We start from the raw sequence: 14,261 nt of genomic DNA, 5'->3' as shown, positions 1-14,261 counted from the left end.
AATATGTTAAGCAAATACTCTCAGACTTTCAGGAAAAAATAGATCCAAATACAATAATAGTAGGAGACTTTAATACTCTCACCAAAGGACAGGTCTACCAACCAGAGGATTGGCAAAGAAGCCTCCAAATTAAATGATGCCATAGTTCAAGTGGACTTAATTGACATCTACAGAGTTCTCCGCCCAACAACCCAGTACACATTCTTCTCAGCAGCCCATGGAACTTTCTCCAAAATCAATTATATCATATTTAATGCAAAGAATTTAAGCAAATAGAAGAGGAGCAACATAATCCCTTCTATTCTATCCAATCATCGTGGAATCAAGCTAGTTTTCAACAACAAAGCATACCGTAGAAATTACTCTAATACATGGAAATTAAACAGCACACTTCTGAGCAACAACTAGATCACAGAAGAAATTAAAAATTCCTACAATTCAATGAAAATGAATATACAAAGAAACCTGTGGGTCCTGGCAAAAGCAGTCCAGGGGGGCAAATTTATTGCTCTCAGTGCACACATCAAGAAAATAGAGACAGACCAAGTAAATAATCTCATGATTCAACTAAAACTGCTAGAAAAGCAAGAAAAAAATTGAACCTAAAGTTACTAGACGGAGCAAGATAACAAAAATAATAGTTGAAATTAATGAAATAGACTTAGAAAACTATAAATTAATAAAAAGCTTTTTTTGAAAAAAAATCAATAAAACTGATGGACTTCTGGCAAGATTAACTAATAAAGAAGAGAGGAAACCCAAATCAATAAGATCGGGGATGCCACAGGAAAAATTACAACAAATACCCAAGACATCCAAACAATTATAAAGAACTATTTCCAGAATCTGTACTCAGGGGCTGGGAAGGTGGCTCAGTGGTAGAGTGCTTGCCTTGCATGCCTGAGGCCCTGGGTTCGATTCCTCAGCACCACATAAGCAAAAAAAAATTAAAAAAAGCCAGAAGTGGCGCTGTGGCTCAAGTGGTAGAGCACTTGCCTTGAGCTGAAGAGCTGAGGGACAGTGCCCAGGCCCAGAGTTCAGGCCCCACGACCGGACCCCCAAAAAAAAAAAACAAAACAAAACAACAGAATCTGTACTCATTAAGTACAGAAGGAAGGAAAATCTAGCAGAAATGGATGAATTTTTAAAGAAATACAAACTGCCCAAATTGAACCAAGAAAAATAAATCAATTAAATAAGCCAATATCTTACACTGAGATAGGAAGCAATCAGAAGTCTTCCACCAAGGAAAAGCCCAGGACCAGATGGATTCACTATGGAATTCTTTAAGACTATTAAAGAGGAACTAATACCCTACTCCTCCAACTCTTCCAAGAAATAGAAATAGAGGGAGCAATCCAAACTCATTCTATCAAGCCAATATCACACTTATCCCCAAACCAGGCAAAGATCCAACAAAATAGAACTACAGACCAATCTCTTTGATGAACACAGATGCAAAGCTCCTCAATAAAATTTTAGCCAACAGAATCCAGAAACATATCAAAAAATCATACATTATAGGGCTGGGAAGGTGGCTCAGTGGTAGAGCGCTTGCCTTGCATGCCTGAGGCCCTGGGTTCGATTCCTCAGCACCACATAAGAAAAAAGAAAAAAGCCGGAAGTGGCGCTGTGGCTCAAGTGGTAGAGCTTTAACCTTGAGCTGAAGAGCTGAGGGACAGCGCCCAGGCCCAGAGTTCAGGCCCACGACCAGACCCAAAAAAAACAAAAAAAACATACATTATAATCAAGTAGGCTTCATCCCAGAGATGCAGGGATGGTTTAATATATGTAAATCAATAAATGTAGTCCATCACATCAATGGATCCAAGGTCAAGAACCACATGATTATCTCCATTGACATGGAAAAGGATTTTGATGAAAAACTACATTCATTCATGTTAAAAGCTCTAGAGAGCCTTGCGCTGATGGCTCACACCTGTAATCCTAGCTATTCAGGAGGCTAAGATCTGAGGATTGCAGTTTACAGCCAGCCCAGGCAGGAAAGTCCATGAGACTCTAATCTCCAATAAACCACTCAGAAAACCAGAAGTAGTGCTGTGGCTCAAGTGGTAGAGCGCTAGCCTTGAGCTGAAGAGCTCAGCGACAGTGTCCAGGCCCAGAGTTCAAGCCCTATAACCAACCAAAAAAAAAAAGCTCTGGAGAAAACAGGAATAGAAGGAACATTCCTTAAAACAATAAAAGCCATATACAACAGACTGATAGTCAATATTATACTTAATGCGGAAAAACTACAACCAATTCTCCTAAAACCAGGAATAAGGCAAGGATGCCCACTCTCGCCACTCCTCTTCAATATAGATCTGGAATCCTTAGCCAGAGGAATAAGACAAGCAAAAGACATTAAAGGGATCTACATAGGAAAGGAAGAAGTTAAACTATCCCTTTTTGCAGATGACATGATATTATACCTCAATGATCCCAAAAACTCCACTCCCAAACTCTTAGAGCTTATAAACCACTTTGGCAAAGTAGCAGGATACAAAATTAACCCACAAAAATCAGTTGCCTTTCTGTACACCAACAGCGTACAAAAGCAGAAAGGGAAATCAAGTAAACAACTCCATTTACAACCTCAAAAAAAATATATCTAGGAATTAACCTAATCAAAGATGTAAAGGAAATATTTAGTGAAAACTAGAAAAACCTAAAGAAAGAAATCATAGAGTACACCAGGAAATGGAAAGACCTTCCATGTTCTTGACTAGGCAGAATTAATATAGTGAAAATGACCAAATTCAACTCAATTCCCATTAAAACCCAACAATGTACTTTACTGAAATAGAGAAAACAATCCAAAAATTCATATGGAACAACAAAAGACCTAGAATAGCCAAAGCAATTTTAGGCAAAAAGACAACACAAGAAGGATCACAATATCAGATTTCAAGCTCTACTATAGAGCAATAATAACAGCTTGGTATTGGCACAAAAACAGAGTCAAAGACAGATGGAATAGATTAGAAGATCCAGAAATAAAACCACACACTTACAGTCAGCTGATATTTGACAAAGGAGCCAAAGACATTCAGTGGAAGACACACAGCCTCTTCAACTACTGATGCAGGGAAAACTGGGAGGAAACATGAAGAAAACTAAAAGTGGACCCCAGCCTGTCACCATGTACTAACATCAACTCAAAATGGATTAAAGACCTTAATATCAAACCTGAAACTCTGAAACTACTGCAGGACCAAGTAGGAGAGACACTTGAACTTAGAGGCACAGGCAGGAACTTCCTGAACAGAGTCCCAGAGTCACAACAAATTGGAGAGAGACTCAACAAATGAGACTACCTTAAATAAAAAGTTTCTGCACAGCTAAAGACATAGCAACCAAACTAGAAAGACAGCCAACTAACTGGGAAAAAAATACTTACCAGCAATATATCAGACAAGGGCCTAATATCCATTATATACAGGAAACTCAAAAAACTAATCCCTCCCAAACCTAATAAACCAATCATTAAATGGGCAAGGGAGCTAAAGATAGACATTTCAGAAGACGAGATAAAAAATGGCAAAGGAACACATGAGGAAATGTTCATCCTCCCTGGCTGTAAAGGAAATGCAAATAAAAACAACCCTGAAATACCACCTTATCCAGTCAGAATGGCCCACATCCTAAATTCTGCCAACAACAAACGCTAGAGGGGATGTGGAGAAAGAGGAACCCTATTGTGTTGCTGGTGGGAATGTACACTAATACAACCACTTTGGAAAGCAGTCTGGAGGTACCTCAGAAAGCTAAATACAGACCTCCCCTATGGCCCAGCCATACCACTCCTAGGCATCTATCCTAAGTAACAGGAACCAGGATACAAGGACACATGCACCTCCATGTTCATTGCAGCACTGTTCACAATAGCCAAGATATGGAAACAACCCAGATGCCCTACTACAGATGAATGGATCCAAAAATTGTGGTACTTATATACAATGGAATATTATGCAGCCATTAGAAAGGACAAAATAATGGCATTCGCAGGGAAATGGATGTTAAATCCAAAATGCAAGGAGATATGACAAAGTAAACAGGACTGGAGAAACAAAGGACCTCCACTCAATTTGTCATATCATTACTGACTCCATGTTCTTGACTACAACTGAGGGAAGCTAGGAGGAGGACACAGAATCAGAGGGAAATGGGTAAACATACAACAGAGGGGACCATCCGCTGCACTGGACATTGATGAAAATGAATGAAGCAACTCAAGTACAGCGATGGGAAGAAGGGAATGAGAGGCAAAGAGGGAACATCTTACACTGAGCAAAAGGAAAGAAATGTACTTATCACCCGATGTGGAAGAAATAGCTGTATTATCAAAACTTATAGAATTCACAAACTTCATAGACCATGATAATGATAATGATAATTTGCCTCATGAAGATTAAAATGCATTTGTGAGTTTAACTAAGAATGACTATCTCACAATACTGTGAAAATTGTAAAATTTATGTAAAATCAATCTCAATAAAAGTTATTAAAAATAAATAAAAGATTATATACAGATATATGTATATAATATATAAAATTCACCATGCAAACAGAAGGTAAAACTGGGCAATACTATATAGAGATACAGGGATACAAGTTAAATGGTTAGATTCAATTTCTTTTTTTTTGGTCAGGTCGTGGGACCTGAACTCTGGGCCTGGGCGCTGTCCCTCAGCTCTTCAGCTCAAGGCTAGCTCTCTACCACTTGAGCCACAGCACCACTTCTGGCTTTTTTTCTTTTTGCTTATGTGGTGCTGAGGAATCGAACCCAGGGCCTCATGCATGCAAGGCAAGGGCTCTACCACTGAGCCACCTTCCCAGCCCTAGATTCAATTTCTTTAAAAAAAAGTTTTATATTTAACTTTTCCTAAAAGATATTTTAGATTTAAAACCAAAAATTTAATTATGCATCTATATATGCCTCCCACAAAAACAATTATATAGGAATTGCTAGAAATTGACATTTTTTATGACATTAAAGGAAATCCACACAAAGAGTACATAAGCTGAAGAAAAAAAAAGTTACATTAAAAAAAGAAGAGGGCTGGGATGTAGCTCAGTAGCAAAGAACTTGCCTATAAAGTGCAATGTTCTGGATTCAATCCCCAGTACCAAACAAAAGAAAACACAAAAAAAGAGAAGAGCAAGGTGTGGTCATGCATGCACAGGAGGCAAAGGCAGAAATTGTAGGACCATCTAAGCAGTCTTTTAAAAAAAAGGCTAAAAGAAAAGGCACCAGGAAATGAAAAAGGCACTGTTTATACAGGTTTTGTCAATAAAAGAATGTACAAAATGTATTTTAGAAAGATTTCTATCAAAAAGAGTTAAGGCTGGGGATGGAATACATGTCTTGCATTTAGTCTATTTTTCCTTTTCTTTTTTCTTTTTGTCCCAGTTTTGGGGCTTGAACTTAGGGCCTAGGCACTATCCCTGAGCTTCTATTGCTCAAAGCCACTGGAGGCACAGCTCCACTTCCAGGGGTTTTTTTGTTTTTTGTTTTTGGTCGGTCGTGGGGCTTGAACTCTGGGCCTGGGCGCTGTACCTCAGCTCTTCAGATCAAGGCGAGCGCTCTACCACTTGAGCTACAGCACCACTTCTGGGTTTCTGGTGGTTTATTGGAGATAGGAGTCTCACGGTCTCTCCTGCCAGGGCTGGCTTCAAACCGCGATCCTCAGACCTCAGCCTCCTGAGTAGCTAGGATTACAGGCGTGAGCCACAAGTGCCCGGCTGTTTTTTGTTTTTTTTTTTGGTAGTTTATTGGAGTTTCATGGGCTTTCCTGCCTGGGCTGGCTTTAAACCACAATCTTCAGATCTCAATTTGCTGAGTAGCTAGAAGATTACAGGTGTGAGCCACTGGCACCTGGCTCCTGCATTTAGCACTGAAAAAAAAATTTTTTAATTACATTGTTTGGTACTTAAGAGTTTTGGATATTTTAACACTTCACTCATTAACAATGCTAGGTAAACAAGTTATTATCACAATAATTTCTCAGGGATGGTGGCACATGACTATAATCTTAGCTACTCAGAAAATCAAGGGTGTAGTGTTTTTCACTCAAGCTCTAAATGAAAAATTCTTGTAGGAACTGGATCTGATTATAAGGGTAAGGGAAAAGCCACCAGCTTATCCCTACAAGCCAACTGGCAGTCAATGTGCTAGGTGTGCTGCTCTCTGTCTCCCACTCTTCCAACAGCCCAGTGAATCAGAAAGATAAGGGAAAGAAGACACTATAGTTAAGATGAAGCAGGATTCAAACTTTGGTATATTCAAGTTCCAAATCATAGTGATCTGCCAACCACAGCACACTCTCTAAAGTTAGCAACCATAAATCTTTCCTCTATCTCCACTGTAATCCACATGCTTATAGGAAATTCATAAATTCAGAGTGAAAGACTGAGTAATCTGAAAACAAACATCAAAAGTGCGTCAACAATTCCTGGCAATGCTTGTAACTAAGCAATTGCCAAAATATTTAATAACATCAGAGAATTCTTTCATCAAGCATAAGAATTTAACTCTGTGAGGGGAAAGGAATATAATTCGTTTGTCTTCTCAGTAACTAGTGTTTTTGTTTCCAAAACAAACGTCTCACTCACTACACAGTCTGGGAAAGAACAATTCCTATGTGGTGGAAACTTTCTCTACTGAACACATACCCATAGCTAAGCACTCAATGGCTCTGTATGTCACAGAGCAGTGCTTGGGAAAATGCATCCGCTCATGACACTAACATGATCTAAGGATTTCCTACCCAGTAATGAGCAAGAATTTCCTCTGTATAAGCCAGCAAACTCAACAGTTTAACACAGGGCATAGAAGTATATTTATATTAAAATCTTGGCCGAAAAAGGGCAAAGCCACAGCTGCAACAGGATCAACATGCAAATACAACATTCTTTCTTTCTTTTTTTTTTTTTTTGGGTCCAGTCGTGGGCCCTGAACTCTGGGCCTGGGCACTGTCCCTCAGCTCTTCAGCTCAAGGCTAGCGCTCTACCACTTGAGCCACAGCACCACTTCTGGCTTTTTTCTTTTTGCTTATGTGGTGCTGAGGAATTGAACCCAGGGCCTCGAGCATGCAAGGCAAGCGCTCTACCACTGAGCCACCTTCCCAGCCCCATCAAATACAACATTCTTTCAAAGAGAAGTAACCTGTTAATGGTAACATTATAGCAGAGACAATAAAATATCATAATGCAAGTACTGCAATCAAGCCAGCTACGTTCCTCTATAAAATTAAGTAGGACTGACTTTTCCTTTTCTTTCTTTTCTCTTTTTTTGTCGGTCGTGGTCTTGAGCTCTGGGCCTGGGTGCTGTCCCTCAGCTCTTCAGCTCAAGGCTACAGTGCTATCGCTTGAGCCACAGAGCCACTTCCAGCATTTTATGTTTATGTGGTGCTGAGGAATCAAACCCAGAGCCTTATGCATGCGAAGCAAGCACTCTACCACTGAGCCACATTCCCAGCCTCTTCTTTCTTTCTCTCTTTTTCTTTCCTTTCTTTTTCTGTCTCTCTTTTCTCTCTCTCTCTCTCTCCCCCCCCCCCTTCATTTCTCTTTCTGAGTCTTTGTCTCTGTCTCTCTTTTATGTGTATTCTGGTACTGGAGCTTGAACTCAGGGTTTGAGTGCTATCCCTGAGCAGAGCCTGTGCTCTAACCCTCACAGTTCTACTTCTGGTTTGGGATTAATTGGAGATAAGAATCTCATGGACTTTTCTGCCCAGGCTTGCTCTGAAGGGTGATCCTCAGATCTCAGCCCCCTGAGTAGCTAGGACTAAAAGCGTGAGGCAATGGCAACCTGACGACTTTTTTTTTTGTCACTGTGGGACATTGAACTCACAGCCTCCTGCTTGTTAGGTAGGAACTCTACCAGGCTTTGATTTTTTTTTTATATGTTGGAATTCAATTTATTCATGAAATCATCATCCTCTTTCCACAAAAGTATGTGTCAGTCTCATCTCTCTTGTGAAATGAAAGAGCTTATTTCTTGTTAAAAGAGCTTATACCCCATTAATAGAGCTTATTTCCTGTTAATAGAATTTAAATATACAAGAAGTGGAGGACAGATGATAGTTGAGGAATAGACATATGTTTTTTTAGATCTCTAAGATTGCACTGCATAGACGTATTCTTTCTTGAAAGATCTTTTGTGTGTGTGTGTGTGTGCATGCGTGCTAAAAATTATAAGTTTGGTGGTGGTCCTAGAGTTTAAATTCAGGGTGTTGGCACTGTCCCTGGGCTTCTTTTGCTCAAGGCTAGAGCTCTACCATTTGAGCCATAGCACTCAGCTTCCAGACCTTTGATTTTTGAAAGCCATATAGGAACTCTACCTCTCTACAGATTCTTACTCTGTCAAAAATGACCATGGCAAACTAATGGCAGGATTTGTTTGGAACATATTAATAGGAATATGGGAAGGACAAAAGAAAAAAACTAATCTTTTTTTTTTTTCCCATTTAAAGAGTTACTTCAGGCTGGGAATGTGGCTTAGTGGTAGAGTGCTTGCTTAGCATGCATGAAGCCTTGAGTTTGATTCTTCAGTACCACATAAACAGAAAATGCCAGGAGGGGCACTGTGGTTCAAGTAATAAAGAGTCCTAGCCTTGAGCAAGTGAAGCTCAGGGATAGTGCCCTGAGTTCAAGCCCCAGGACTTGCAAAAAAAAGAAAAAAAAAGTTACTGCAACCAGACTCTGGTGGCTCACAACTATAATGCTAGCTACTCAGGAGGCTGAGATCTGAGGATAACAGTTCAAAGCCAGCCACAGCAGGAAAAGTCTGTGAGATTTTTTTATCTCAAGTAAACTACCCAAAAAGCCAGAAATGGAGCTGTGGCTCAAGTGGCAGAGTGCTAGCCTTGAGCAAAAGAAGCTTAGAGAGTGCCCAGGCCCTGAATTCAAGCCCCAGAACTAACTGGGGGCAGAGTTGGGGGGGCATTAATTAATCTGTGGCTCATGCCTATTATACTAGCTATTCAGGAGGCTGGGATCTGAAGGAAGGGGTTGAAACCCAGCTTGAGTATGAAAGTCCATGGGATTCTTAACTCCAACTAACCACAAAAAGCCAGAAGTGGAGCTGTGGCTCAAATGGAAGAGTGCTAGCCTTGAGAAAAAAAAAAAAAAGTTCAGGGATACTACCCAGGTCCAATTCCCATAATTGGAATAAAATGAAAAGTTAATTCATGTCTGGGGGTGTGAGTCAATGGCAGACCATTGCCTACTACCCCCCAAGTTCCTGAGCACTACAAAATAAACAAAGTTACTCATTATGATTAAAGTATTTCTACTCCAGTTCTAACATTTCTATATTCTTCCCACTACTGACAATAAAATATTACGTATAATTTCACATTAACTTTCATAGAACAAAATACCACCTTGGCACTGTGCCATGACAGAAAGCTAGTCTGGAAGGAGAAAACACAGAATCCACGAAGTGCCCTTTGCAGGTTGAATGTTTGTGATTTTAACTTTCCTTACATACATGCTAGGATGCACAATAAGAACCTTCCTACCACTATTCCTAGAAAAGTGATAATAATGAATATAGCCATATCATAATAAATAGCCCCATCAATTGCTTACAAGGCATTCACAGGCCATGTTTCTACCTGTTCCTCCTCAGGTCCTATCAACAACCAAGCACTATCAACAACCAAGCTAACAAGGCACAGTAAATAGGTCTTTAACCCCTCCTCTGACCCAATAATCACAAGTTTTGTTTTGTTTTTTGTCAGTTGTGGGGCTTGAATTCTGGGCCTGGGTGCTGTCCCTCAGCTCTTCAGCTCAAAGTGAGCACTCTACCACTTGAGCCACAGCGCCACTTCCAGTTTTCTGAGTGGTTTATTGGAGGTAAGAGTCTCACGGACTTTCCTGCCCAGGCTGGCTTTGAACCATTATTCTCAGATCTCAGCCTCCTGAGTAGCTAGGATTACAGGCATGAGCCACTAGCATCTGGCCAATAATTACAAGTTTTAAATCACATAGCTAGTAAGTATAGATGCTTTTGGGAAATATGTTGGGAAGCTTTCAAAGACAATATGGATAAAAATAAATTATATAGCAAAATATACAAGCCATGGGCTGGGAAGGTGGCTCAGTGGTAGAGCGCTTGCCTTGCATGCATGAGGCCCTGGGTTCGATTCCTCAGCACCACATAAGCAAAAAGAAAAAAGCCGGAGGTGGAACTGTGGCTCAAGTGGTAGAACGCTAGCCTTGAGCTGAAGAGCTGAGGGACAGCACCCAGGCCCAGAGTTCAGGCCCCACAACTGCACCTAAAAAAACACACACACACACACAACTGCACCTAAAAACACACACACACACACACACACACACACACACACACACACACACACACACACACACACACACACACACACACACACACACACACACACACACACACACACACACACACACACACACACACACACACACACACACACACACACACACACACCATTTCTTCTTACCTCTTTGGATTCCTTTATGTAACAAGCTCCAGCCATTCTTGTCTACCATGTCCACATCAGCTTTATGACTGACCAGAGTGGCAGCAATGCTCTCCAGCTGCCGTGAAAGGGCTAAATCTAAGGCAAGGTCTCCATCTTGATCCACTTCATTCAGCCTCCCAGGTAGCTACATAGAGAAGTTTGTAAGTAAGCATCCAGACAATGGAAAATACAATGGATTTTTATTTATTTCACTTAATCTTATATACCATCTCTTATACAAATGCCAAATCTTTTTATTTTTTTTGCTAGTCGTGGGTCCTGAACTCTGGGCTTGGGCGCTGACCCTCAGCTCTTCAGCTCAAGGCTAGCACTCTACCACTTGAGCCACAGTGCCATTTCCAGCTTTTTCTGCTAATGTGGTGCTGAGGAATTGAACCCAGGGCCTCATGCATGCAAGGCAAGCACTCTACCACTGAGCCACCTTCCCAGCCCCACAAATGCCAAATCTTAATACCTGACATAGCTTACTCCCCAAATTCAACTTTATTCACAAACCTCTGTCAAGCTTCAGGCACATGATTTCAGGGAGCACAGAAAGAACAGATTAACAGGACAGATGTAAACAACATGCAGGACTGTCAAGGATCACAGTGGGTGTCAGGGCAGGAAATTATACATGTAAGAACCAGGATCACAGGACAGATCCAGTGTCAAGGCAGAAGTTCAGACATGTTATGGGTCAAGAAATTTCTCCCAACAGTTCCATGTTCTCCTATACACTGAACACTTAGGATACAAGATACTTCACTCTCATTTTCCTAGAAGGCAATGTGATAGACAGAACAATGCCCCGCCTCAAGGTGTCTGTGTCCTAACCCCCAGGACCTGAGGATATGTCATCTTATATGATTTTAAAAAATTTAAAAAAACAAAGAGAGAGAGTGTGGGGAAGGAAGGAAGGAAGGAAGGAAGGAAGGAAGGAAGGAAGGAAGGAAGGAAGGAAGGAAGGAAGGAAGGAAGGAAGGAAGGAAGGAAGGAAGGAAGGAAGGAAGGAAGAGAGGGAGGTAGGAAGGGAAAAGAGAGAAAAAGAAAAAGAGAGAGAGAGAAAGGAAAGAAGGAAAGAAAGTAAGGGACTGTGATAAAGGCTAAAGACTTTGAGACAGGGAGTGTCATGACTACCCAAGGAGGACCCAATCTAGTAAAAGAGAAAACTTGAAGAGCTGGTCAGGGCAATGTAACATCAGAAGGATTGATCTGTCATTGCTAGCTTTTATAATGGAGACAGATGGCCACAAGCCAAGGAATGTGATTGTATCTAGAAGCTGAGAATGGTCCTCAGAAGACAGCCAACAAGAAAAATGGGGACCTCGGTTCCTCTTCTACCACCAGAAACTGAATTCTGCCAACAACCTAAGTGAGCAGGAAATGGGTTCACTTTATAGTGTCCCTAAAGGAACCCAACCTATCAACATTTGATTTGAGTCCAATGATGCCTATATAGTTCTTTGAGTTTGCAAACTGCAAAATAATAAATCTGTATTATTTTAAGCTACAATTTTTTGGCAATTTGCTATAGCAGCAAATAAACTGATAGACTTTGGCACCTGATAGACAGGTACTGCTATAATAACCATCTAAAAATGTAGAAGTAGCTCTGGCATTGGGAGATGATGGGCTGATGATACTAGATTTTTAAGAAACAATATAGGAAACACCCAGACTTCCTGAAATAATTTCTAGAAGAAATATACACATTAAAGATCATGCGAGGCTGGGAATGTGGCTTAGTGGTAAAGTGCTTGCCTAGCATGCATGAAGCCCTGAGTTTGATTCCTCAGTACCACATAAACAAAAAAAGCCAGAAGTAGTGCTGTGGATCAAGTGATAGAGTACTAGCCTTGAGCAAAAGATGCTCAGGGTCAGTGCCCAGGCCCTGAGTTCAAGCCCCAGGACTGGCAAAAAAGAAAAAGGAAAAAAAGATCATGTGAGATATAGTTTAGAAGGAACACTACTGAGAAACACAAGTACATTCCAGTTTTGGGAAAAGACAGGGAAGATAAAAAGGCGGCTATAATACCTGAGAATCCATTTCAATCAGGTAAAGGAAGACTACATCTTCTCTCTCCACTTTGATAGCCTTATGTAATGGGTATTCTGTCTTAGACTTGATCATTTTGTATAACAGCTGAGCACTCATGCTACTAAAATCCTCCTTTCGCAAGTCATCCTAGGATTAAAAACACAATGGGAAACAAAACAAACAATTTGTTAATAATAACAACTGTCACCTATTAAATAGTCACTGAGTTGGTATAATTTGTGGAGGGGAAGGAGAAAAACAAATTGTTTAAATAGGGATACAGGTGGACCCACTGCAACAAAGAGATGTACAAGTCGTTATGTCGAAAACTTTGTTATGTCCAACTTTGGTGGGGGTGGAGGGAGCGGGGAGGATTGGGTGGGAGGGCAGGGAGGGGAGGATGTGAAGGGATGGGAAGGGGAAACAAAGGAGGAGGCTACAATGCTTGATAAGAAATGTACTCATTATCTTGCTCATGTAATTGTAACCCCTCTGTACAGTATTTTCACAATAAAAAAAGAGAAAAAAAATATAAATAAATAAATAAATAGTCACTGAGCATGTGCCTGGCTTACTCTAAGGGCTTAGACTTCCTAATTAATTCAATCCTCACAAAACTTATGAGGTAGGTCCTACAATGATCCCCACTGTTCAGATAAAGAAAGGAAAGCCTGTAGAAGCTAATAAACTTATATTCAGACAGTGAGTAAATAGCCACATCAGAGTCTGGACCCAAGAGGAACCACCTGAGCCTGCGCTGTCACAGCTGGGCTGCACCTCTGTGATTAGTATAGCTGGTATGAGCAATGCTGATCTCCAACAAGAGAGCAGAGTCCTCTCCCCAGTAAGTCTCAAAGACCATAGCAATTACAGAATTAAGCAAAACTACCACAAATAATCCACTCCACTAAATTATAGCTGGTCCCTAATATTTTAAATCTCTTTTATTTCAACCTATTAGCAGAAAAAAGTTACCACTCCTATTTCAATTATTTCAACACTAGTTCTTTTTACTTTATTTTACTTGTTTATGTGGTAGCAAGGAAACGAACCCAGGGCCTCATGCATGCTAGGAAAGCACTCTACCCACTAAGCCACATTCCCAACCAATTAACACTAGATCTTTTTGGGGGGGGAGCCAGTCGTGGGGCCTGAACTCTGGGCCTGGGCCTCAGCTCTTCAGTTCAAGGCTAGGCTCTACCTTCTGATCTATAGCGCCACTTCTGGCTTTTTCTGGTTATGTGGTGCTGAGGAATCAAACCCAGGGTCTCATGCTTGTAAGGGCAAGCAATCTACCACTGAGCCACCTTCCCAGCCCTTAAAACTAGTTCTTTTATATAATTTTTAGAAACTACTAAGATCCTTCCCATAGTGTTGTTGTATACCAAGCAATCCAATCTGCTGAAATTAGTTTGTAACACATAGCATTGATCTTTTTAAAAATTTCACAAAAAACCCCAAATATAACAAATATAGTTCTCTATAAATGAGAACTACTAAGAAAGGCGAGTCTAAATTTAATAATGCCTCCACCTGACAGCAAGGAATGCTGGGGCACAGGGCATCCTGCCCCTGAGACTTGGCTGCAGCTTCCTCAGGAGAGCGAAGGCAAATGTCCCTCTATGTAGTTCTGCTCTTGAACCTGAGTTACTTTGTCCTGTACTCTGAAATCATATAACTAACAGACTCTAGAACTGAAGAACCTCACTGATCAC

General features: G+C 40.7%; 1 protein-coding gene across 1 annotated transcript in view; it reads right to left on the bottom strand.

Moving 5' to 3' along the window:
• The window catches only part of Ankfy1 (ankyrin repeat and FYVE domain containing 1), a 117,672-nt gene that overhangs the window by 46,439 nt on the left and 56,972 nt on the right, over nt 1-14,261 (bottom strand). The window contains exons 6-7 of the mRNA XM_042699426.1: nt 12,544-12,693; nt 10,485-10,650 (exon numbers count right to left, since the gene is read on the bottom strand). Coding sequence (XP_042555360.1) covers nt 10,485-10,650; nt 12,544-12,693 — 316 coding nt within the window. The remainder of the gene's footprint in view (nt 1-10,484; nt 10,651-12,543; nt 12,694-14,261) is intronic.

Source organism: Dipodomys spectabilis, unplaced genomic scaffold (assembly GCF_019054845.1).
Source record: "Dipodomys spectabilis isolate Male_0828 unplaced genomic scaffold, ASM1905484v1 ptg000250l, whole genome shotgun sequence".
NCBI classification, from domain to species: domain Eukaryota; kingdom Metazoa; phylum Chordata; class Mammalia; order Rodentia; family Heteromyidae; genus Dipodomys; species Dipodomys spectabilis.
Note: the sequence above shows the minus strand (reverse complement) of the source record. Positions and strands in the feature narration are given on the sequence as shown.